Here is a 26960-nt window from a genome sequence, read left to right on the forward strand (position 1 = left end):
TGGTAACATGACAGTCGTACTAAACATTAAATTCAAAAGAAAAGCGATATTTTAGTGCAACAACTCACCATCCTTTGCCTTCGACGAAGAATTCGTAGAACTTTTGTCCACTTGACAGTTCATACTTCATGCATAAGATCTACAATGCAATAAACAAATAACTCTCACCGAATCATTTCAGTCATTCCGAATGAACCAAAACACGGACAATTTTTCAACACGCACATCCAACACTCCTCACGACAACCGCCATTGCCGACTCAAAGCATAACCTTTCACAGATGACGGTATACAGCGACTTCCATGGTTAAAATCTGCATAGTCTCTGGACCGCTTGTACTACCCCCTGTTATGTTCTGCGCGAATTATATGGTCCTGGCGGCAGATTTAAACTGTTTAAATAGTGTCGTGCGTATTATAGTCGTCCGCGTGAGCCCAATGAATGAAATTATAGTTTCTTCGAGAAGCTTATTGAAGTTGTTTGCTAATTCATGTGGTAACGCACTATGCAGCTCTTGGATGCGGGGAGTTCCTCTATTTCAATTAAGTAACTAAGCAAATATTACTGAACTAAAATATTACATGCTATAATTTAAGCGTATATATTAATTAGGAAATGAGAAAATCTTTCGCATGAAATTTGCCGTGAAAGCTTCTTTTGGATAAAATTTTCGGTTCCAACAGTAACTGAAAGAAACAAAAGGCAAACACTGCGTGAAATACAAAAAAAAGAAAGATTTGCACACTGAACGAAGGTTTTTCCTACCAATAAAACTAAATACTTTTGGCGTAACTCAGTAACAATTTAGGATTGTGAACAAGAAAAATCGTTAGTATTTTAAAGTGCGTGAATGAATTGCAGACACGAAATTAAAAAATCTAGGAATATCTGTATCGTAAATTATAAACATTGTACCTCGCACGATTAGAAATCCACTGGGGGCTACACATACAAACTAACTGCTGCAAATAAACTACCAGAGAAACTCATGAAACGAATACATAAAGAAACACGTATTTATCTTAACGTACAGAATATAAGATATTCAGCGCAAGCCAAATGTTTGCAAAAATAATTATTATTTAGGTCATGTCGAAAAACTACATAATTTTGTTGATGGCATTTGCGTCGGTCCAATATTTCGCATAGAAGAAAAAAAAAAAACAAAGTAAATGTCTGCCAGAGAACCTTTGTAGTGCAATTCAAAGAAGGTTTTCATCGGAAATCTGTCAACTTTTTAAATGTGCTAACGAAATCTGCGTTGCACTATTGTAGATTATTATCTGTCGCTGTTTTTATCTTTGGAGTAGAAGATATTTGGAATTTTGACGGTCGCGGGAGAAGTGGATATGCAATCAGATTGTGCGTTTGGCGTGTTTTTGGGGATGTGTTACAAAACTTGAATGATTATGTTTTAGTTTGTAACTCGGCTACAACAGCTGGAAAGACGTTATTGAGCATGTGAATGTTTATCTGCAAGATTTCAGATTGGGAGAAGTTGTTTGCTGTGGGGATACAATTTATTGTTTTTCTTTTGGCTCTGAAACATTTAGGCAAGTTTTGTATCACACGAAGCTGCTGCCCATTTCGCAGAGAAAAGAAATCGTATGAAACTGTAAGAATTTGTATTTACTTTTTGAGTTAATTTCACGATTCGCATCGAAATATAAATCTGTAATGGGTTAATTATATGTTCTACAGATAAACTTTACATTTTGTATGCAAACGATGACCGATGAGACAGTGCACAAATTCCAGTAATTAGTTTGTTTCTGTGGGAGTCTAAATGCAGGCTATTTAGAGATTACCGAGCTGCACAATGGGTTAAATTTACTGATAAATTAAACCTAGTGTTTTGTGACCCCCGTCGAGTTTGAAAACGGTAGTGATGAAATTTATTGTATTCACCTTACGAAAGAAAGTCCTAATTTCAGTGTTAGTGTGTTATAGGACAGTTAAACAACATTGACCTTTATTGGAATTTCAGGCATTGTTAACATGATAAGTTAGTTACATGTTCCATAGATCATTTGAATGAACGATTCTTTTATCAATATAATGTTGAAGGAATCATTTTACAGGATTATTATACATAATGAGTGTTAATGAACACATTGTTTAGTCCTAGTGGTGCAAGTATACCTAAGAAAAGTGTTTTTTAGGGTATAATGTTGAATGAAGCATATGGTATGCAAAAATAAGAAATTACAATACAGTAATCAAACTAGAAGGCCTGTATGCAGCTGAAACATTGTGTTCATCACCATTCATGACCCAGATGAAAGGTTGGAGATTAAGGAAGGGAAGATATCAAGAAAAATCCTTAACTTCAGATTTCACAACAAGAAGCTAATTCACATGAAAAAATAGACCCTTTGACAAACTTCCAAGAAACACTCAGACACAATCGAGAAAGGAAGAAATGATTTTTATGGACACACCCTCTGAATGAATCCAGATAGGTTAACAAAAAGAAATTTTGACTCCTTTCACAGTTAAAAAATCCAGCTAAATTGGTTTAAGGAAACAAGGACTTAAGAGAACCCTAAATCACAGAAAATATGCATTTGGATAAAATTTCAAAAAAATAACCAAAGGCAAGAATATGAGGTTCCAACTCAAAATGTAAGCCAAACAAACAATCCAAATCTCTGACAAAAAAAGGAAAGCAAGATCAAATGCAACGAAACAATACTAGGCCAATAGAAAAGCACACAACTGTAGTAATTGATTGATTTAATGTACCTCAAAGTGGGTTGAAATGAAGGAAGAAGAAGCAGCATGTATTAGGCCCTACTTCCCAAATTTAATGCCCTAGGCATGCATATATTAATTGCCTTAACCCTAAAATGGGAATAGAAATACATCTACGTGACTTCTTGACCGGAATGTAGAAGTATTTGCTGTTAAAATCCAATACCTTAAAGTCTTTGGGTGAATAATTTCAAGTAGCTGTGTTTAATGTGAAACCACACAGATATCTGTAACTTTAAAAAGATGATGTGCAACAAACATATTTTTGAATGTATTTTGGCCCTAATGCCATGTAGATCAGAATTATGTGATACTTTTCAGATAATTTGTAAAAATCATATAGACCTCATAATTTATTTGCTCATGTGGTTGTTTGTTTGTAATTGTTATCTGATTAAAAATATGAGAATTATCCATTGACTGGATAAACTTTGGATACACCTAACATTTGATGGGAAAACAAGACAACCTGAAAATTTCTGTTTTAGATGTTTCAGATGGGTTTTATTTTTTGTAGAAAGCTTGGCACATAATTATTTGATGACTAGGATATTATTTTGATTTTCTTTGATTTCGACTTAATGTCGAGCTGTTTATAATAATGGGGTAGCCCGTAGGTGTGGAATATACCTCCTTATGCTGCTGAAGTGAGTGCCCCCCCCCCCCCCCCCCTTGCAGTAAGCAGTGCTCTCCTATATATCTTCTGTATATGTGATAGCAATTTAGAAACTGTGTATTAGCATGTTGCTTTTGTAAAGAATGAGAAATTTGAGTGTCTGGGAGGACTTTCTAATACTTACAGTCACCAATCAGTTTTGCTTAGCTACTACTAATGAAGCGATTAATTTTGGAATAACTTCCTTAAAAATTAATGTAAACAATATGGTTTGACGTCTACAGTGTTTTCCATACACACATCGTCCTAGGTTTGTTTTGCCTACGCTCTGGAAAAAGTCTGCAATTTACATTCTGAGATCTGTTTGCAGTTGCAGGACCATAGTTTTGCAGGCTTCACCAAGCCCGTCTTTAGCCTTGTTACCTGACAATAGTGATGAGAGGGCTTAAGGTTTTTCATAAATACTATACAGTTTTTGCCGTTGATATCTCTAACTAAATGGTCTAAGACTGGCCCTTTTTTTTTAGTCAATCCATACCAAGTGGTCCAGCACTGGTTGCTTGACCATTTCAGAAAAATTTTATATTTGCTGTGTGAATTCGCCGATGTTTAGTAGTCACAAAAAATTTATTGTTTATTATTTTGAAATGGCGGCCATACTTGTTCCAGGCGGCATGCGTTTTTTCGTATTTGCGAGCATCTACATTTTTTACAATTATTCAGTAGTGGATTGTCCTAAGCCTTTCAGATAAAATACATTTAGTTCAACATCCTCTGAGCTACAAATGCACATCATTATCACTTAGCTGAATGTATTCTTTAATAGTTCAAAATTAACAACCACAAATTAAAAAAAAAAAAAAAAAATCAGTTTTTGAACAGTAGTTTTCCAAAGAAAGATTAATTTCTTGGCTTTAATATTTTTCTGCTATTACACTGTATAGTATAGTTCCTTTTGTAGAGTATCAATGGTGAGCAGCTTACACTTAAAAAAATACACTATTTTTTAAAAAAATGGATTTTTTAATATGTTTGTTGGGGTACCAGATAAAACTCTGAAAACTTCACAGTTAATAGACCTTTATGATATCAAACTTCAGTATAAATTTCAATTTTGAGATTCAGTTGGAAGCTATGGAAAAAAGATTACAAACACGAGTCAAAAATACGTTTTTTAACATCTGCAATATCTTGTAGGCTAATCCAATAAAGTATACCAATTGCATAATGTAACACACCACATTACACTAGCTTATGATTATTTGTCGAAACAATGCTGTGGTAATTGCTTCAGCAGGCTAACAATTGCATCTGGTAGAAAAACTAAATGCAGTGCCTCAAACAAAGAGGATAAAATTAAGATTATCAGTTTACTGCCGAATTCTTGGAGTCGAGCAAAAGTTAGTGATGAATTTAATGTGTCAGAACGTCTTGTTAAGTTAACAAGGCAATTAGTAAAAGTACAGGGAATTTTACCACCATTACGAAAGAAAAATGCATCTAATTTGCTAGATGAAAACACAATCAATAAAGTTATTAAGTATTATGACTATGACAATGACAGCCATTTGATGTCTGGCAAAAAATGACTGTTTCTGTGAAAGAAAATAGATCTAAGATTCAAACACAAGAACTATTCACCAAATTTAAAAAAGAAAATCCTGACAATAAAATTGGAAGATTAAAGTTTTGTGAGTTGAGACCAATATGGTGTATTGTTGCTGGGTCATCTGGCACCCATAGTGTTTGTGTTTGTTTCTATCATCAGAATGTAAAGTTGATGATAGATGGGGCCAACCTTATAGTTTCCTATAAAGACCTTTTGGAAGTTATGGTATGCAATATTGACAGTTACAATTGTGTGATCAAGGGAAAATGTGAAGATTGTCCAGACAATTTTGAAGAATCCGAAGACGATGATTTGATGCCTGACAATATAAATTACAAACAATGGGTGACACAAGACAGAAGTGACATGGTGACAGTCTTAAAATCATTAGAAGAGTTTTTTGAAGTATTTTGGTGGCTAACCGTGAAAATCTGAAAATGCACCATTTTATTGCAAAAGCTGAAAGTAAATTTTTGAAAGACAAAAAGCAAACCTTGGCAGCTGATGAATGCTTAGTTCTTGCTGACTTTTCGCACATCTCACATCATATCTCATGCTGCAGTGCCTGCTGGACTTCATATATTTCAGAATATACACCTACTTTTACATGAACAATTACTCTGTAATTCACAGTGAAGTGCCTGGCAGAGGGTTCATCAAAACACCTTTAAGCTACTTCTATATTGATCCACTCTCGTACAGTGCACGTGAAAAACAAACACTTAAATTTTTCTGTGGGGCTCTTATTTTATTATGATGATCATTTCCCCCTATGTTGGTGGGTGCCAACAAAATATTTTCGTACTCTGAGGAGGGAGCTGTTGATTGAAATTTCGTGAGAAGGTCCTGTTGTAGTGAAAAACACCTCTGTTTTAATGACTGCCACTACAATCCATGTATCATATCCGTGGCACTCTTCCCTATTTCCTGAAATGCTGTATTAATTTGAACTTTTTTGATTGGCTCTGTCAACCCTACCTGAAGTGGATCCCTCACCACACAGCAGTGCTCCAGAAGGGGGCAGATAAGCACGGTGTAAGCAGTCTCTTTTGTAGACCTGTTACATTTTCCGAGTTTTCTGTCAGTAAATCACAGTCTTTGGTTTGCTTTCCCCACAGCATTAGCTATGTAACCGTTCCAATTTAAGTTGTTTGTAATTGTGATACCTATTTATTTAGTTGAGTTTACGGCCTGAAGATTTGAATGATTTATTGTGTAACTGAAATTTAGCAGATTCTTTATAGTGCTCATGTGTATGACTTCATATTTTTCATGATTTAGAGTCAATTGCCACTTTTGCATTATAAAGATATTTTTACTGAATCATTTTGCAACTCATTTTGTTTATCTGATGACTTTAAATGGTGGTAAATGACAGCATCATTGACGAACAATGTAAGAGAAATCCTCAGATTGTCTCCTATACTGTTTATATGAATTACAAACAACAGAGGACCTATAACACTTCCTTGGAGAAGTGTTAGTTGACCTGGGTTGGTGAAATATGAAAACCTTATCAGAAAACAGATGAACAACTTAGTGCCTTCTCCTGCTCATGTCTGTCTGTATGTTTGATTATAAAATCTTGATTCACTCATAAAATTGAAGAAAAATAATTCTTAAAAAAGTAGAGTTCAAGATTTCTTGCATTCTGTTAAGCTTAAAATTGCTTTGGATCTCTGAAAACAAAAAAGTGGCAGTTTGTTCCATCCCTTTCCCCTCATTTTAAGGTATGATGTATCCAGCTCAATCAGACATCCTTAGCCCAAATCCCGAAAGTGTAGGTTCCATGGGACCAATTCCTGAACATCTGCTCAAAGTTTGGATGCTCCACCACACCAAATGTCGATGACTGAGACAATACCAATATTTTAAGGGCCGTGTGTACAGTGGCGATTCATTAGGCTTTGCACACGAAGCCCAAATTGATCTTATTGGTCCAGGTTCATAATTTGATACCCCATGGTGGATAGCAGTGAACATGTTGAGGTTGGGCTTGTGATTGTGCCGATCCATTTAACAATGATGGCACACTGTAGCAAATGATTTTACATATTTTAACTGTGAAACTACAGACAACAAGGCCTGCCTGCACACTGTGTGTTTCCACAGAGCCACTTCAGGATATTCAATGATTTTATGACTTCTGTTTTTAGACCTTTAAGGTGAAGTATCCAGGTTAGTTTTCTGTTTAATAGTAAGTGCAGAAATTGTACACATTCATTAAAGCTTAAAACAATGTCACCCTCTTTGTGCTGTGGTTGGTCAAAACTTTGACCTGAAAGGTTAAGATTTATCCAATAGTTTACTCTCATAAATCTAAAGCCAGTTGGATTAGGCCATTTCTTCAGCCTCCTGGTGGTCAGCTTTGGTTATAAGATGGGAAGAAGAACGGAAAATGACAAAACCACCCACAGATGATGAACTTTTAATTGGCGTCCTGATTATGCGTGAAATGCCGTTGATAATAGTGTGAGCAGTAGCACACTGCTTTGAGGAATCTGCATTTACTACTTTTTGGTCATCTCGACAAACTGAAAAACCCACTAGTGTCTGATTATTTCAACAAACTGAGAAACATCTGATTCACTATCAGCAGTGATCCTGAACTTTTTGTCATGGTACAGCTGCAGAAACATCATTGCTGCTTCTTTTCATTTATGTTTATCTGATGACTGGGTTTATTTGAATGGTATACAGTTTCAGGAATGATTAGGACAGTTTTCTTTATAGATAAAATTGGGATGTTAACTGATGTTAACATTCAGTATTTGCTCAGTTCTGCAAATAGAAAAGGACTGTTGCCCAATAGGTACTTTTGCACCTGCTCTGCTAGCTGATAAGTTGATTTTACTAACACAGTCGTGAACTGGGGAAACGCAAAGTTATCAGCACAGTGGTTGACTTTTTGTTTACTTGCAGACCAATATGAGTTATAATCTCCTTTTGTTATCATTATGGTCCAGGCAACTGCAAATATGAGAGTAAGATAGCAGTGGTTGCTGTGGAAATAGAAAGAAGATAGTCTGGATAGGAAATTTGAATGCTGATAAAGCAACATTTACTGGGCTTACTGTGTATTAGGGCCATTCTTTTATTGGAGGCATGTTAGACTCAGAAAGAGGGAATATATGTTAAGTGTTTGGTTCTGTGTTGTTTAAGAAAGTCTCAAATGCGATTTTAAAGATTTGTGCCTTTGATGTAGTGTTGTAGCTATACTAAAGCTCTAATGATCTTTAGCTGACCCATTGACTTGAACTTTTTAGCATTTAAATGGTATGTGGTTAGGTATGGATGCTTGGAACAGTCAAGTTAGTCGTAAAGCAATTGCAAATGAGTGACTGATAAGTTTCCTAATGCTGTTTCTTTACTATAAGTCTATGCCTGATTGCCTGTGCACTTGAAGTCTTAGGTTTACACTGTATATGCCTGTGGTTTAACTTGCTGTTTCTCCGGTGCTTTACTGCAGCAGAGCATATGCGAGTCTTTTATGTTTTCAGGTGTGTCAGATTCCCGTGCATTGTGAGTGTGCATGTTTCAGGCCTGGAGTTATTGCAGTACAACGGAACGACATTCGTGTTCTATTCATGTAGAAGATCCATTGATTTCTGCAAACTTTTCATTGTTTCTATAATATTGCACTCGGTCTTCTCTCTTCCAGTAATTTCACATATTTGTATTTTATACCAGTTCCACAGTATTTTAGTTCCCAAAGCTCTCTCCTTCATTTTAGTCATTATTCCAATACTTAAAGAAACTGCATTTTTCAGTTTTCACAATGGTTTTAAATATCTCTTCACTTTAGTATTGTGTATATTCATAATAATTCTACTGGCTTGAAAATGAAGAGCCATGTCTGTAGATTTTACAAGACAGAATTAGATTATGAACTATTTTCCATAAGTTTTCTTACAAAAATAATCTGTTTTGTACCTTCCGCTGGAGGTTTGAGTCCTCCCTCGGGCAAGGGTGTGAGTGTTGTTCTTAGCATAAGTTAGTTTAATTTAGTTTTTGTGTGTAACTTTAGGGACCAATGACCTCAACAGTTTGGTCCCTTAGGAATTCACACACATTTGAACATCTGTGTTGTAATTAGACTATCAATCAGTATTGTGACCAAAAAACTTGACAGGAGTTACCATTGTTCCCTTTTTAATATTTTATTGATGTAGTTCCTTCATTTTAGTGTCTATGGTTCATTTTTAGGGTTTGAATCTTAGTCAAATGTACCATACCGTCTTTAAATACACAATTCCCTGAGGTACTTGTACAAAAATTGATATGTTTGTCAAATCTTATTACAGATTCTGCTGTGGCCATTATTGTAATGTACGGACTGTTAGCTGATGGTGAGAAAGTATCTGTTGTTTAACAAATGGAAATAGGGCAACCAGTATAAAAAGATGTGGCAGCTTATAGTTCTAAAGCTTACTAACTTTGGTGTATTAGTCCTTTCAGTGTTGTTCAGCCAAATTCAGGTCTTGTGAGTTCAAAGCTTTTAGTGTGTTTAACAGTCAACAACACAAAACTGTGCAGGAAAATATTTTAACCAGGTTAGAATGATAAATAAATAATGAGTTCTGCCTTGTCATAACAACATGATAGATTAATAATTGTTTGTGTGGTTATCAGAATCTAAGTGGTTATAAACAAAAAATAATTTGAAAGCTAGAAGTGAAATAGAAGAGTGATGTTGGATTTGGTGTCAGGAAGAACAATTAACATACACAATAAAAACTGCCTATTGTCTTTTCTCTACAGGATTCGAAACAAATAAATGATCATGGCAAGTTCAAGGCAACAGTTTGACAGTCTGCTTGGTGGACAATCTCACCTTCCATCAGGAGTAAACATATTGCACATAATTTCTGCAAGAGCTCAAGAAATAGAAGCATTAACAGAAGCCATAGGTATATGTCGGACATTGAATGGTAACAGTATTCTCAAGATATTAACAAGTAACTGTGGTCTTAACATCTTGAAAATTTGCTATGCAGATGATCCTCAGAGAAGTGGCCTGGTAATTCAACGACTCCCTAAGCACATGAGGAGGAGGATAATGAGCCACAATGTTAAACGCATGCCAAGGAGGCTTCGAGAAGCACATTTGCGACAGGTACAATTTGAAATTATTGGATAGGTACAAACGTAAACACAATTGGATTTTTGTCTTTTTTGGGATTTATTTATATTTAAAAAAAAATACTGTATATGTTTTGGAATCTACAGAACATTTTGAGTACTTAGTATAGAGAAGAATTTGTTCTCTTTTCATTTAGATGTAATACTGTAAAACCAGAGCTAATATTGTAAAACCAGAGCTGTTGTGTGTTTGGAAATAATTTCATCGTAAGTAGTACCATGAAAATATATTCCCCCCCCCCCCCTCTCTCTCTCTCTCTCTCTCTCTCTCTCTCTCTCTCTCTCTCACTCTCTCACTCTGCGTTTCTCTTCTTCCTTTTCTGTATTACTGTAATTTCAAAACTTCTCCTCTTCAGCCAACATTCTGCTGCCTGTTGAACATAAATTTAAATTTTTGGTCACATTATGAAATCTACTATGTGATGGCGGAGTGAATGTTTCCTTAGTTTTCTCTTCAATCTCTGGATATCTTTTTTGGGGTTTACTTATACTAAAAAAAATAAAAAAAAAAAAAAAATAAAATAAAAAAAAAAAATGTATAAGTTTTGGAACGTACAGAACATTTCGAGTACCGACTTACCTATCTTTTATGTCTTCTAGCTCTCATAGTCATAATCTGGTTCCTGAATTTTATCCCCAATCAGCAGGTGTCATCTGTGAAGTATGTGCCAAATCCATTTGCCTCTAGAATTCAGAGCTTTCCCATGCTCATGAAATATGATTAATATTGATTTAATAGATGATATTTCACATGCTCCATCATTGTCTTCAGTGTGGTTGGATGCAGCTCTTCCTGTCCTTTGCAAGTGTCTCCATCTCTGCATAACTATATCTGCTTGAACCTGCTTATTATATTCAAGCCCTGTACACTTTTTACTTCCGCCCAATCCCCCCCCACAAACACACACACACACACACACACACACACACACACACACACACTCTATCTTCAGTTACTAAATTAACTATTCTTTGATACCTCAGGATATGCCCCATCAACCTACTCCTTCTTTTAGTCAAATTGTACCATAAAGCTCTTTTCTACCTGAGTTGATTCAGTACATTTTCATTAGTTACTTGTACTGTTTTAGTCTACAGCATTCTTCTGGAGCACTACATTTCAAAAATTTCTATAATCTTTGTAGCTGTTGTGTTTATTATCCACATTTCTCTTCCATATAATGCCGATTCCAGGCATAATGCTGTCAGAAGACCCTTCCTGACCTTTAAATATATCTAAAAGATTTCTCTTTTTCATAAATGTTTGTCTTGCTAATTGACAGTCTGCATTGTATATCACCACACCTTCCTTGTTCGTCAAGTAACAAAACTTGTACACTACTTTTAGTGTCTCACTCTTGATCAGATTCCTTCAGCATCATCTGACTTAATTAAACTATGCTACTTTATCCTTGTTTTTTTATTTATGTTCATCTTATAACCCCTTTTCAAAGCACTACCTATACCATTCATCTAATCTTCAAAGCCCTTTGCTGTCTCAGTACTATAGTTTCATCAAGAAATTTTAAAATTTCCGTATTTCTCCTTAGTTCCATTTACTGCTTGCTATACGTAAAGACTGAATAACACTGCAATTACATCACAACCCTGCTTCACTCAACTATTACTTAGCTTTTATGTCTTCTGGCTCTCATAATCTGGTTCCTGTATTTATCCTCATTGTCTTCAGAAATCCTAAGAATATTTTATATACGCAGCGGCTTACGTAGTATTCTACTATCTGTTGAAATTGTTGATTACAATCTGTGATGAGTGTGCCATCGACCTCCTTAAGTAGGGTGGTCTTCTTGGGGAGGAGGGCCTCATTTGATACACAAATACACTCCGTCGATGTTCCCAGCATTGACACACTTCTGTATATTAGTGCAAGGTTTCTCATAGTATGTGTTGACTATGGGCAACAGCATGGTTATTTGTGTTTTGTCCAACAGAAAACAGTTCCATTCACCTTGTGGTGATTTCTTCTTCTGCAGTCCAGTCCACTCGCCTTCCCTGTTAGAAAAATGCATATTGTTCATTGGCTAGAAAAAACTGTAGCAGAAACTTGCTGCACTACTCATCTTTGCAGGTCGCGTTAAAATGTCTTTCAGTATCAGGTTAACTGAGTGATCAATTGAAAGATAGTTTTCGAGTAAAAACTTTAATTTATTGTGATTGGTTTGATACAAAACACCGCCAAGTCCTTGCTAATCTTAATTGACAGTTTTGTCATTCATCTGCAATCACACTCACTCATAATACAGAGTCTGCCAGAAAAATGTATACATTCTTTGTCAGGCTCTATCGAGATATCAATATTGTTGTTCGATTCGAGTTAAGAGTGTGTTGTAGTATGGTCTTTGGCTCAAGAGATGTTAGTACTTTCATCTCAGTATTGAGAAAACAGGATGGTTGGAGCACGCTTGGCATTAAAGAAACATAAATGTATTGTGAAGTGGTTTTTCAAGCTTGATAATGCTGTTGAAGTCAACGTCAGTGGAGGCGGGAGTTTGAAACGGAACTGCCAACCTGCCTAACAATGAAATTCATCATTGACAAGTTTGAATTGCGTGGAACGATTTGTGATATTCAGGAAGACAGTGGGAATCTACCAGTCCTGCTTCGTTGGCTCTCATGTTGGAAACGTTTGTTAATTCTCCACATAAGTCTGCTAAGCAAAGTGCATGTGAAGTGTGGGTTAGCAGTACAAGTGAACATAGAATTCTGAAAGCTGCAAAGTGGAAAGTTTACAGTCCACGATTACTGCATGCGGTTGATGATGACGATCCTGATCGCCGAATGCAATTTTGCGAATGTTATCAGCAAATGGTAAATGATGATGAACAATTTGTGAGGAAGGTAGTGTGGAGTACAAAATTGTTAAGGCTTTCATGGTCACTGCTTACTGGCGGCTTCTGTCTCTGGTTCTTTGGCCGACGTTCGTCACCCCAGGGGGCTCTTAGTCCTTTCGTGAGCATGTGCGTAGCGAGCACAGGGCCCCGAGCTGTTGCAGCCTTCCTTCTTTCCCAGGCTGCATTTCCTTTCCCTTCCCCTCCTTTCCTGTCCTTGCTCCTTCCCCTCCGCCCTCTCCTCTCCCTCTCTTGGTGTCCTCGTTTATGTTGGCCCCGCTATCCTCCTGGTTATGTTGGCTTTGCGATTTGGTTTTGTTGAGTAATTACCTCATCCTTTTGGCATTATCTGGTCCCCCTCCATTACTAAATTTCTATTTTGTAGTGTGAGCCATTTGGGGAAGAGCACCTTACCTAGTGTCTCCAGTGTGTGCCCTCCTATCCATCTTTTCCTTCACGTCATTGTCTGATGCTAGGGTACATACCTGAGCTGTGACCACCTCATGTAAGCCTAGGAATGGTTGCTTGCCATCATGGAGCATTGGAACTCCGGGCAATGGCCGACATGCCAGACGGCCCTTGCTGTGGCTGGGTGGTGCCTGTGGGGAGAGCCCCTGATCGGAGTGGGTTGTATCAGCTCAGACGCCTTGCAAATGAAACGCTTACGGGTCCAGAACTCTGGCCGTTCTTCTACGGCCATCTCTTTGAATGGAAATAATTCTTGTAGTGCTGCTTCTTCTGCCCCTTCGGCCTTCCCTTCCAGGAGGGTCAGGCTTGTCGGCTAGGGACGAAACCTTTTACCCTGCTATGTGGTTTGCACCAGGACTGATGGGTATACTTTCACCAATACCAAACCTTTATTTTTTGTGGAACACATTGAAGACAAGTTTGGCGATGTGGACTCTCTGAGCAAGATGCGGTCGGGTTCGTTGTTGGTCAAAACTGCTTCAGCTGCCCAGTCTGTGGCCATTCGTGCCTGTGACCATCTTGGCACAATTCCTGTGTCCATTACCCCCACCAGTCTTTGAATGTGGTTCAAGGTGTAATGTTTCACAGGGACCTCATCCTTCAAACTGATGAGGAACTTAGGGGCAGTCTAGGACGGCAGGATGTTCACTTTGTTCAGCATGTTGAGAAGGGCCTGAAGGACAATGACATTGATAATGGTGCCTTTATCCTGGCCTTTGAAGGGGATACCCTCCCTGAGAAGGTCAAGATTATGTTTTATCGATGTGATGTGAAGCCGTACATCCCACCACCTATGAGATGTTTTAAGTGCTTGCATTTTGGACACATGTCTTTCCACTGTTCGCAGACCCTTCTCTGTGGTGACTGTGGACATCCTCTCCATGAGGGGAGTTCCTGTGTTCCCCCTCCTGTGTGTATTAATTATCATGGCAGTCATTCTCCATGTTCACTGGATTGCCTGGCTTATAAGAAGGAAAAGAAGATACAGGAGTATAAGTCCCTCGATCGTCTAACCTACACTGAGGCTCACAAGAAGTATGCACATTTTCATCCTGTGTCAATGACGTCTAGCTATGCTTTAGTTACATCTTCACCCCTTCCTCCCCCTTCCTTATCCCAGTCCCGAACCCCTCTCCTCTCCACTCCTCCTCCCCTGCGGTTCCCACACCCTCCCCTCTGGACGCCCCTCCCCCTCCCCAGCCAGAGAAGTGTCCCATTCTTCAGCGTCTGCAGGTCGAGGGCGCCCCTTCCGGGATCCCCCTTCCACCACCTTCCAGGCCAAAGGGCTGCTGCCACACGACGACCAAGAGAACCACGGTCTGTGGGCCCCCAGGTCGCCCGCTCGCTTTCTTTTCCAGATCTTGCTGCAGCTGGCTTTTTTTTTGCAGCTCAACCCTCCTCGATCTCAAACGGAAAAGAAGAAGACACATAAGTCCTGGGACAAGGAGCCTCTGGTGTCACCAGAGGTCCCGTCCCCGCCTTCGTAACCTGACTCTGACTTGCTTTTTATGGATGTCACCTCCTCCTTGTTGGTGACGGATGGTGACCCGGCGGCATGACTGGCTTTAGCCTGTTCACCCCTCATTTGAATCATCGTTCTGTGGTTATCCAATGGAATTGTAATGGATATTACCACCACCTTCCGGGGTTGAAATCCCTTATTTCGTTTTACTTTGCAGCTTGTGTGGTTCTACAGGAATCTCATGTTACTGATGATACGGACATTGCTAGCATGTGGATTCCTCTTCAAACTATAGTGGAAGCGGTTGCTGTTAGGGTCCACCTGGACTCTGGGGTCACAGTTTGCAATCTTTATCTCCCTCCTGACAGGACTCTTACAGCTGCTGCCTTAACTGTCCTTCTTCAGCAGCTTCCTCCCCCCTTCCTCCTCCTTGGGGATTTTAATGCTCATCATCCCTTGTGGGGCAGTGCATTTCCATCTTGTCGGGGTCTTCTCATAGACAGTTTCTTGCAGACAACAACTTGTGCCTTCTTAATGATGGCTCCCCTACCCATTTGTGTCGGTCGTGGTACCTTTTCTGCCATTGATGTTTCTCTTTCTTCTCCCTCCCTCCTCCCTTCATTACACTGGTCGCCACACAACGACCTTTGTGACTGTGACCACTTCCCATTAATTCTCTCATTCCCTTCCCGCTCTCCGATGGACAGGTTACCTCGTTGGTCTTTTCAACGTGCCAATTGGCCTCTATATACTGAACAGGTCATTTTTTTCTCCCTCTTTGTCAGGTTGTATTGATGACGTCCTACATGACATGTCTGATGTGATTGTTTGCGCTACTGGCCTTGCTATCCCATGCTCATCTGGACCATTTTGCCGCTGGTAAGTCCCGTGGTGGAGTCCGGCCATTGCCATCCGTGATTGCCGTCGAGCTTTGTAACACCTTAAGAGTCACCCATGCGCTGCCAATCTTATCTTTAAACACCTTCGCGCCAAAGCCTGTTACTTAATCAAACGGAGCAAATGGGTGTGTTGGGGACACTTTGTTTCTTCCCTCGGTTCTACTGTCCCTATGTCACGGGTATGAGCTACACTTTGCTCTCTCCAAGGTTGCCATCGACAGTCTACCCTCCTGGGCCTTGCCCTCCCAGATGGCCTTTGCGCGGACCCGTTGATTCTCGCGGAACATCTTGCGACCCATTTTGCAACAGCATCAGCATCAACCTCCTATCTGGCTGCTTTCCTTCACCAGAAACAGCGGGCAGAAGCTTCCGCCTTATGTTTTACCCCTTGTCAGTCAGAATCTTACAACGAACCTTTTACTGAATGGGAACTTCTTTCCGCACTTTCTTCTTCTCATGATACGGCTCCTGGCCCAGACTCCGTTCATAACGAATTGGTTCAACGTCTAAGTGCTCTACAACGAAGACATCTTCTCTGGGTGCTTAACCGTATCTGTCTCCAGGGTGACTTCCCTTCTCAATGGAGGGATAGCATCGCGGTTCCCGTCCTTAAGCCTGGTAAGAACCCCCTGTTTGTCGAAAGCTATTGGCCAATTAATCTGACAAATGATGTTTGCAAGTTACTTGAACAGATGGTAGCCCGTTGGCTCAATTGGATCCTTGACTCTCGGTATCTATTGTCCCCTTACCAGTGTGGCTTCTGAGAGGTACGGTCTCTGATCGATCATTTTATCCTCCAGTTCCTGTTCCATTGGTCGTTCAGGGTTCGGGTTGGTTCTGTTTTTAGTTCTCCATGGATCCAGGAGAATGGCATCCCACAGGGTTTCGTATTGAGTTTACTTCTTTTCCTCATTGCTATAGATGGGCTTGTGACCTCTGCTGGTCCTTTGGTCACCCCTGCTCTGTACGTGGATGATTTCTGCATTTGGGTTAGTTCCTCTTCGGTGGCCTCTGCAGAGCGGCAGCTCCAGGGTGCTATATGGCGTGCCTCTGCATGGACTCTCTCACATTGGTTTCAGTTCTCTCCTTTAAAATCGCAGGTGGTCCACTTCTGTCACCGTACTACGGTCCACCCCAATCTGGAGCTCTACCTCGATGCACAACGATTACCTGTGGTCCCACAGTTTCATTTCGTGGGTCTTCTTTTCGACAACAAGCTCACTTGGCTGCCTCATATCAGACTTCTGAAGATAGGATGTTTCTGTAAACTCAATGTCCTTCGCTTCCTTGCCCACACCTCTTGGGATGGAGATCGTTTCACTCTTCTCCACCGTTATTGGGCTTTAGTGCTTGTCTTGCTTGGACTATGGTTGTCAAGTCTATTATTCAGCTGCTCCTTCCACACTGCACCTCCTGGACCCTGTCCACCATCGTGGTATCCGTTTGGCCATCAGTGCCTTCCCTACTAGCCCTGTTGATAGTCTCCTGGTTGAAGCTGGGATCCTCCCCCCCCCCCCCCCCTTTTCTGTTTGGCAATCCCAGCTTGTGCTTTTTTATGCAATCACTGTCCGTTCCTCTCCCACTCATCCTTCCTCTTCTATCTGTTCCCAGACCAAGGACATCACCCACCTGATTCCCACCCTCGGGTGGGTTTACCGGTTGGGCTCTGCCTTGCGTCTCTTCGCCGTGATTTTCAGCTTCCTTCTTTGTCCTGTGTCCCACGTTCCCTGTCCGACCCCCCCCCCCTCCCCCCCCACACCCGGTTAGTTTCTCGGCCCCGGATTTGGATGGATCTCTGCCGAGGTCCGAAAGATTCCGTTCCCCCGATGGTGTTCTGATGTTGTTTTCGCCGAATTATATGGGAGTTTTGGGATGCTGCTGTTTTTTACACCGAGGCTCTAAATCTGCTGATTGTGTGGGATATGCCTTCACGTCCTCTGTTGCTGTGGAAAATCATCTCCTGCCAACTGCATGTGGGGTGTTTACTGCGGAATTTGTGGCAGTTTCCCAGGCCCTTACCTTTATTAAACGGTCGCAACTCAACCACATTTTGTTATGTATGGACTCAATGAGTGGTGTTCAGGTTATTGACTGGTGTTTTTCCTGCCATCCCTTGGTCTTTGCCATCCATGACTGTCTCGTTGATCTTCACCATGCTGCTTGTTCCGTTGACTTCCTTTGGGTTCCTGGCCATGTGAGTATCCCAGGTAATGAGCTTGCTGATCGTTTGCCTGGGGGAGTAGTCACTTACCCCCTTCTCTGTAACCTCTCCTGTAGCGGATTTACGGCTTCATATCAAATCCCACTTCGCACAATCATGGGCCAACTCTAGGGAGGCTACCTCCCTGTCTAATAAACTTCATGCGATTAAGCTGTCACCTGTCCTGTGGCATTCTTCCTTCTGCCTCTCCCAAAAGGACTTGACCACCCTGTGTCGTCTCCGCTTCGACCGTACCAGGCTGACCCATTGTTTTCTTTTGCGTAATGAGCCACCCACACGTTGTGATTGTGGAGCCTTCCAGTCAGTAGCCCACAGTTTTGTGGAATGCCCCCTTGTTTTGGCTCTGCGTACTAAGTACAGACTTTCCCGCACTTTACCTTCAATATTGGCAGACGATTCTATTGGCAGACGATTCCCAGATGGTTGAACTTGTTCTGAGTTTCCTCTGTGAAAGTGGTTTTTATTTTCAGTTCTAAGATTTTTAATTTCCCTTTGGAGTAGGGGCAGGGCGGTGAGGGTTGGGGGTGTTTCCCACTGCAAGCTGTGTTTGGAGATTCCTGACTCCCCTCCCTGGCCAAGATCCTCTTTTCTCTCCCTTTTACTCTACTTTTATTGCTTTTTAGATTTGGTTAGCCTCCTCTTACAATACGCACTTTCACGTTCTAGTGGTTGAACACTTTTGAATAGCAGGTGGTCTTGTCTGTATTGCATCAGAAGTGGGATATTTCCTGCCTCTTAACATAGCCTTGGGGTTGCCCACTTGTTGACTTCCCTCCTTTTGTTTTCACTGTTGACAACACGACTGCACTTTTACGTTTTTTAACCTTTTATCGTTATGACTCTTCTGAGATGTAAATCCATCCAACCACCTTTGACACAAGGGACTGATGACCTTGCTGTTTGGTCCCTTAAACACCAATCAACCAACCAACCAAACAACCGATGCTCTGCTGATGATTTTACTGATGTTTTGCTACCACAAGTGGGTGGCATTGTCAAAGCTTCACTCTCCATTGCTGGTGGTGAACTGGAGCTGAGTCTGTGGCCGCGAGCTTGGCTCTAGTTCACCACCAGCAATAGAGAGTGAAGCTTTGACAATGCCAGCCACTCGTGCTGGTGAAAGGTCAGTAAAATCATCAGATGAACTTTGGCCCAAGAAACCGAGAGAGAAGCCAATAGGCAGTTTGTAGTGTGCAGTGACGAGGCATAATTTGAACTTAATGGAACCATGAATTGGCGTAAGTTCAGTGTGTACTGGGCTCCAGAAAATCTGCTTGTTTATGTGGATAAAGCGGCCAGTCTACCAAGGGTTCAAGTGTGGTGTGGACTATCATCTATGGGCTTAATAGGACCTTTTTTTTGTTGCTGCTGTCACAGGAGATGTGTACCTGGAAATGTTATGCACATCAATTTTGCCAGGTATATATGCACTTTACGGAGCTGATGAAGAGGTCTTCTACCAACAGGACGGAGTGCTGCCACACTACAACCTATCCCTACCAGCTTTCCTGGATGACAGTTTTCCAGAGCATTGGATTGGACGAAGGGAGCCCATCGAGTTCCCTCCACAGTTGCCAGATTTAACACCTATGGACTTCTACTTGTGTAAACCTGTAAAGATAATGTCTGTCGACGTAAGTCACACATGCAGGAGGAAATTCGCCAGAAGATTACAGTGACGTGTGCAGCGATCTCCACTGTAGTACTGACTGATTTAGTTGCAGCAACCGCTCGTTGTTCTGTTGTGTGTATAGCTGCCAACAGAGTGAACATTTTGAACATTTAAAGTAACCATGTGCTAAACTGAAGGTTGTACAACATGTGTGATCAATTACTAAATGTAAAATAAACACATAAGTTATACTTTTTGTTCCTTAAAGTGTATATACATTTTTCTGGTGGACTCTGTAGTCAACTTACGATAATTAACCAAACCTTTTACCAAAAGGATTAAAACACGGGTTGTCTGCAACAGAAAGCACACTCAAATATTACACGATTTGACCACAACAAATGTTCAGTTTGCAGTCACACCTTGTATAACGTGCATGCAGGTTTGGGTATTCAAAAGTCAGAGTTTATGTATTAAAATCAGAATTTCATGTGTTCATCTTTTTCACAGATTTGCGCCCGATTTGCGACACTTCTCAGTTAAGACTTAACCATTATTCCATATAATTTTCACATCTATTCAGAGCTCTTTATATCCACGTCTGAACGTGATCATGGCTGAGATCCAAACCGAACTTTTAGACTTCACAGAGCAATTTCTTAACCCATGAAATACATGCGAACGTACTGTCCTCTGATTGGCTGGTATACATCATAACCAATCCACTATTAGTATTAAACCGTGCAAAGCTGCGTCTTTTGTTTTTGACCAATCACAGCTTAATGGCTTTTATGAACAGTTTATCAAGAGAACAAGTTTATAAAGTCCACAAATATCAAAATAACTCCCCCTTTAAATAACACAATTATCATAAAATATATCTTGTTTCCTAAGTCCCATAAAGTGGCTAGTTGCACTTTACAATTACTGCTGAGTATGATTCACTTTGTTGGCACATAGTTCTCGCGTTGTTGTATACTTAGTTAATAGACATAACAATATTCATTCATTTAGTACTTCACATTCATACCACTAATAAGTACTCAAATTAGCAGTAATTAATGAAAAACTCAGTAAACACAGTTTTGTTTCTCAAATATACAGTTTTAACAACTTGAAAATTTCATAGTCCATAAGATGCTGACACCTTTTGGCCACAGCAAAAGCTACTTGCAGTTAGCTGCTGGATCTGAGGGCACCTGTCGTGAGAGACATGACTCACATATAAAGCTGTATGCCTGCTTCTGTCTCTTACTTAGGTGTGATGCAAGATGCTACATCTTACTTGAAGGTATAACATAGGGAGGTGGCACCACATATTTAAGCTGTACATTGTTTTGAAACCAGCACTGCCATGTTAGTAGGGCCAAATGCTAGCAGACTACTATATCCAGTTGCTTTTTGTTCTTAATTTCTGTTGTATATACTCAACAGTTGTTTTAAGTAGTAAGTATTACAATGCTTTTGTCAACAACAGTGTGTCCGGAAGATATTTTCAGACATTTTTCTGGTCTAAAAGGCATACTTGATCCAGTAATCTGACACATTTTGCTTCATTAATATAACTTTCAATTTGTTATACATTTCAAATAGCCAAGAAGAGAAGTATGTGGCATGAAAAGGCTGCTTTCATAATCCAGCATTTTCCTTAATATGGGATAATGAAACTGATGTTCTGTCTGTGTCCTCATCCCGAAAGTGCTGGGAACATATTTTGCCATATCTGGACAGTTTGCAGTGTTTCTTTCTCGCATCATTCAAGCAAAGTGCTCTTTGAGTTGTATTGATAGGAAATCTAAGGTCAAATTACAGAAATAAAACTACTAAAGTAAAAGTAACCAGCCCAACGAAAGTTTGTGTGTATAAGAGAAAATATCACAGATCCACTTATGAATTAAATGTGATTTCTTTTCATTTTCACTATAATCAGAATTACTTGTACACCTTTAAATAATGCAAGCTGGCATTTTTTATCAAAATACTCTCATCAGAACCTACTAAAATGGCAAATGTCGACTTCAATTTTGTGAGGTCATGAGAGCTTCCCTTTTATAACTCCATGGAGTTAACATATTTTGCGTAGACCAGGTGGGTAGGTTTGTAAAGGTTTGAGTGCCAGTTCAGAGTTGCCTGACACAAGCAAGGAAGGGTTTCAGGACATCAATATTCCTGAGGAATGAATCCTGGGATTTTGCTTTCAAAGCACCAGATGTAGTGTTGGTCGTTACAGTAAGATGTGACTTGATCTTCTGCCAGTCTTCAACAGTGGGTACGTTTAGGTCCCCGGTGTCAACTTCTTTCCAACCTCTGTCACCAGATATTTCTATTGCTATGGAGTCCTTAGTTTTTGCAAAGATTGTCTTGGTCTGCGTAGTGTATTAGCAGTGTGAATCTTTTTAGGTGTGAAGCGAACTTTTGTGACTACTAATACATGGTCAGTGTCCTGGTCAACTCTGTGGAAAGAGCATGTGTGGAGAACATGGTGGAAATCTTTCCTATTGGTAAAAATGAGATCTAGTTGATGTTAGTGTTTGGAGCGAGTGTGCATCCAGGAAACATTGTGCCTCATCTTGCCTTTAAAGTGCATTTTAGTGATGTATAATTGATGCTTTGCACAAATTCAAGCAGCCATAAACCATTTCCATTCATCTTGCCCATTGGCACTCTGACCAAGCAGCAGAATCACACCTGGTAGAGGCACTGAAGCCACCACGAATACGCAGATGATCTTGAAGTTGCACTCCCCATGCACCACTTTGCTGAGGTGTTTGTAAAACTGATCCTTTAAGTTATTAATAGACATTATGCTGTGGGCTGGCTGTGACTGTAACTTCTAGGTTAGAGATTATTGATTAATAATATTCAGTCATCAGTTACAAATTTATTTTCTGATTGCCGTCCAAAGTGTTTTGGAGCTACAGCTCCATTTTCAAGGAATGTGTGGTACACTGGGCATGATATTTGCTTAAGTTTTTCACCGAACATTGACAGAAGGATGCAGTTGTTAGATATAGCAAGGTAAACTATACTCTTACATCTGCAGTCGAGATCAGCATTGGTATATATACAGTGTCATTTGCCTGCAGCTAGTTAACAGACGCGAAGTTATAATGCGTTCTGAGATCCCAAGCGGGCTTTCAGTGATGGGTAACAGATCATTACGAATGACAAAAGCCAATACGGTGTTGCTTGGGTCTGACAATGTCCTTTACCCTCCAGAAAAAAAGTGTAACTTTCCTCCCGAATTGAACCGTCATCTACGAGAGTTGACTGAAATGTAGTGCCTCATTCTTCATAACTCTTCAACAGTTGGCAGCATTGGTATGTGGCAGGTACTGGATTGTTCTGAAGCCTCTTATCTACAGCTCCAGTTGGCGGGAATCCTTAGCATTGAACGGTTGTGTTGTTTCAGTGTAAAGTATGGAACCTTGTGCAGACGGTCGGCCAATGCAATTTAAGCAAAGTGCAGTCATTGAATTCTTGACAGTAGAAGGTGTCACCTCAAAGGAGATTCATCAGAGAATGAAAGCAGTTTATGGTGATTGTGTTGATGTGAATACTGTGCGTCATTGGGCGAGTGTGTTTAAAGATGTTGAGACGGCAACATCTGACCTTCGCGACAAACAAAGAGTTGGACATCCTGTGACAGTAACCAGTGAGTTTCACAAGCAAAATGTCGACAGATTGATTCAGGATGATCGTTATATTACTCAGAGAAAAATTGCAAGCACAATCGGCATTTCACAAGAACCTGTGGGTCGCATTATTGAGAAGATCTGTGCACGATAGGTACACCAGATGCTGGCTCCTGAAATGAAAGTGCACAGGCTTTAAATTTGCCAGATTTAGCACCCTTTGACTTCCATCTGTTCCTGATAATGAAAGACGATCTGTGGGGACATCATTATGCTTCTGATGAAGACGTTGAGAGAACTGTGAGACTGTGGTTGCGGAAACAGTGTCGACTTCTTCCGTGACCTCTTCAGAAAACTTGTTCATTGTTGGCAGAAATGTATCCAATTGGCTGGTGATTATGTGGAAAAGTGAATATTGGTAATTAAAGATCACATTCTAAGAATTATTTCTGCCTTTGATTTATTAAAATATTCCCATCTAAACCCAAGTAACTAAGGTGGAGGCATTACTTTTCATTCAACCCTCATAGTAGCCTGGTTTTTCTGCAAGGCTTTTAAAGCAGTGTTAAGTCTGGCTAAATCCAGTACAATTATGGCTGTTTAATGCGGATCTTGAGGGCTTCCACAAATGTCCGGAAAGTCTTGCACCATAGTGCGGATATTCCATCTTCCAAAAAGTGAGACAGCTTTTATACATATTTTTTGTTTCAGCAATGTTGACTTTATTGTGATGACTTTGAGCAAAGCTAGTTTTCTGTACACTCAAGCAGAACAATTGGTGCCAGGAATGGCCAGTGCCTAATTGTGTGGGGGATCCCTTGTGTGAAGTGGATGGTGACTGGCTAGTGAAGCTACAATGAAACGTCACTCACATCCATTTGTGTGGACTTAACAAAGGTAAACTGCCACTACCTGTGTTGATTTCATACGGATACAGATGAACACAGTATCATCTTTGAGGGTGTTACAGCACCTGGTATGCATTTTAGGTGTCAGCAAGCTTGTCCACTGCTCATACTATCATAGCATCTTGCTGAATGGTTAACAGGAGCAAAAACGTGACGTCTGGAGTCAGGTTAGCTGTAGGCATTTGCTGCTCACTTCCAGTTCCATTGTATTCACATCTAATGGAAATGACGGTTCCTGGATTTGCTTTGGAGTTATTGTTCCCCTATATGAATTTTATATTCATAATAATAAAATCTGTATCTCTGAAACAAAAGGGGAACCAAGATAGGATAATGGAAGAAATGGCATTGTGAGACACACTTTGTCTAAAGGATTAAAAATGGTTACAATTTTGGTACTGCATTTCTAAGAGTTAACACATTCCCTACTGAGGAAAATTTGATGTCTCACCTGTATTGCATATTGGCCCACGGGTGACCAGCCAAAAACTTCGCAGAAATGCAGCTCGGGTCATTGGTGTCCCAAATGGTGCAAGTGTAATTGTATGACTGTAAGATGTCACTTTACCATGTAGGGGCTTGCTGGGCTAACTATAAGAAAAGGGGAAATATCACTGCATAAACAGCTGCTGTAGTGGCCAGCTAGACCCTGAAATGATACCGAAACAATGTTTTTTTGTTGGACATTTTTACCATACTGCTTTATTTGATAAATGCATATCCTACAGAAAACAATACAAAAAAATCGTTTTCACATAAACTTGGCATTGTTTAAAAATTGCAATCTTAAAACGCCATACTTGATTTTATTCTCTCTTGGTTTTTTATTTTTGAAATTCAGTTTGCCCTCCTAATTTATTTGCAAAACACACAAACAAAGTATACAAACAATACAGAAAATACTGGTTAACATAACCTTTGCACCATTTTCAACCTTAAAAAGTCGTTGCTGGATGTGGTTTTCATTGAGGCAACTAATGCACAATTTAGGTGGCCCTGGGCCATCATCACAGAAGGTTGTAACTTTCTTGGTTTTGTTGTCTGCTGCCGTTTTGCCTTCCTGAGTGAAAATCCTTTTGTAGCACAATGTGCAGTGCCCTCAATTTTTCCCAAAGTATGGACTTGCTTTCTTGACGGAGGTGTGGCACAGGTAGCATATCCACATAAATACAAGGCAATTGTCTCTTTGAAATGACATTTTTCTCCTCGAAGTGCTCTTTTTCCAGTGCAGAATCCAAGTGCTTACTGTAGAGGTACATGGTGAATAATACGAAGACATCTGGTCACTGAGAGCAACGCCTCTTTTTATCTTGGTGTACTCCAGCACAACCTTTGCTTTCATTATAACCTCTCATTTTCTGTTCTTTCTCCCAGTGTTCTCTAAAACGTCAGTATGTCCAGGAACCATTGAAATCATTAGAACTCTCCGTATATCCACCCAGTTAAAAATTTTGAGTCCATTATTGTTCTCGGCTCCACATACTTCCCTCTTTTAAAGCTTCTTCTCCACATTATCCTTGGGAAGTTCTGCTTCATTTGAATGAATTACTCCACAGAGAAGCGTAATGCTATCTAACAACTTATGCGCTAGAGAAATGCGTTTGTAGAAATTGTCATCATAAAGAACGTGACCTTTCCCAAAAAGCGGTCACACATTTTCATAGTGATAGCCTCAAAGTGACCTGCATCTTGCAGTTTGTCATCTTTCACTCAATAAATATGCAAGGTAGAAGCGTACCCTTCCTCTGTACAAATTTTGTAAAATTTTACAGCATACTTGTTAGACTTGTTAGGAGTATTCTGCCTAAAAATCAATCTTCCTCTCCAAGGAATCTTAGATTCATCAATTACCACATCTCTTCCAGGGTTTAGAGCATTTAGAAAGTTACTCTGCAGATGTTCAACTAACAGCTGTATTGTGTAAATCCTGTCATTTACATTTCCAGGGCATCATTATCATTAAAATGCCAGCAAGATAATAATGCCAGAAATCGATCATGAGGCATAGTGGCTTTTATAACTTTATTTTGTACAGTGGATTCTTTGACCAGTAAAGTGAAATTTCTGGGACCTCTTTTAACCCCATAATTACCATTACGCCAATAAATGTGTCCATTTCTTCCTCAGAAGCGTCAACCCAATTGGCTAGTCGAGATCTTCTTTTACCTGACATTCTGGACAGTTTCTGTGCTGCACATCTGTTTGTTTCCAACATCATATTGTTAAATATGTCTTGTGTTACCAACATTTAGTAAATGTCAGAAGGGTTGTCAAAGTGGGTGGAAATGTTAACTTCTGAATCTTGATTTAAGATTGCTCTTGCTATTCTTTGCCCAGTTGGTTTATAAATTGGGATACCATTTTCATTACCATTATTGGAGTTACATACAGTATCAAGAACCTCATCTGAACATGAGAGGATCTTGAATCTTGGGGATCATAAGCTGTATCATTGTCAGATGCAGGAGAGTCACTAGAATCACTTTTATTTAGGTAGTAGTTCATATAGTTGGGTAGTCCCCACTCATCTAATGGTTTTCAACATCTTTGTTTCGTTGCTGCCAAGAAGTAGATGGATCCATTTTTAGCTAAACATTCCATGAAACATCTTTACAACTGGTGGCCAACCATGATTATTATAGAAGATAAACAGTCATCTCATAACCTTTCCTGGCTGGGTCGGGGGGTTTCTCCACTCAGGGACTCTGTGTTGTGTTGTCTTCATCGTCATTTCATACCCATCCCATGCGCCAGGTCGCCCAATGTGGCATCTGATGTGTCGAC

The 26960-nt window shown here is 40.0% G+C and overlaps 1 protein-coding gene across 2 annotated transcripts in view; it reads left to right on the forward strand.

Annotated features, from left to right (window-relative positions):
* Window positions 1–1307: 1307 nt before the first annotated feature.
* The window catches only part of LOC126475227 (ribonucleases P/MRP protein subunit POP1), an 87133-nt gene continuing 61480 nt past the window's right edge, over window positions 1308–26960 (forward strand). Inside the window, exons 1-3 of one of the 2 annotated variants that reach the window (XM_050102905.1) lie at window positions 1308–1554; window positions 9742–9890; window positions 9978–10096. In XM_050102905.1, coding sequence (XP_049958862.1) covers window positions 9758–9890; window positions 9978–10096 — 252 coding nt within the window. In that variant the 5' untranslated portion in view covers window positions 1308–1554; window positions 9742–9757. Of the gene's footprint in view, window positions 1617–9741; window positions 9891–9977; window positions 10097–26960 lie in introns of both variants that reach the window. The other variant, XM_050102904.1, reaches the window with a different exon arrangement.

Source organism: Schistocerca serialis, chromosome 4, assembly GCF_023864345.2.
Source record: "Schistocerca serialis cubense isolate TAMUIC-IGC-003099 chromosome 4, iqSchSeri2.2, whole genome shotgun sequence".
In the NCBI taxonomy this organism is placed as follows: Eukaryota; Metazoa; Arthropoda; class Insecta; order Orthoptera; family Acrididae; genus Schistocerca; species Schistocerca serialis.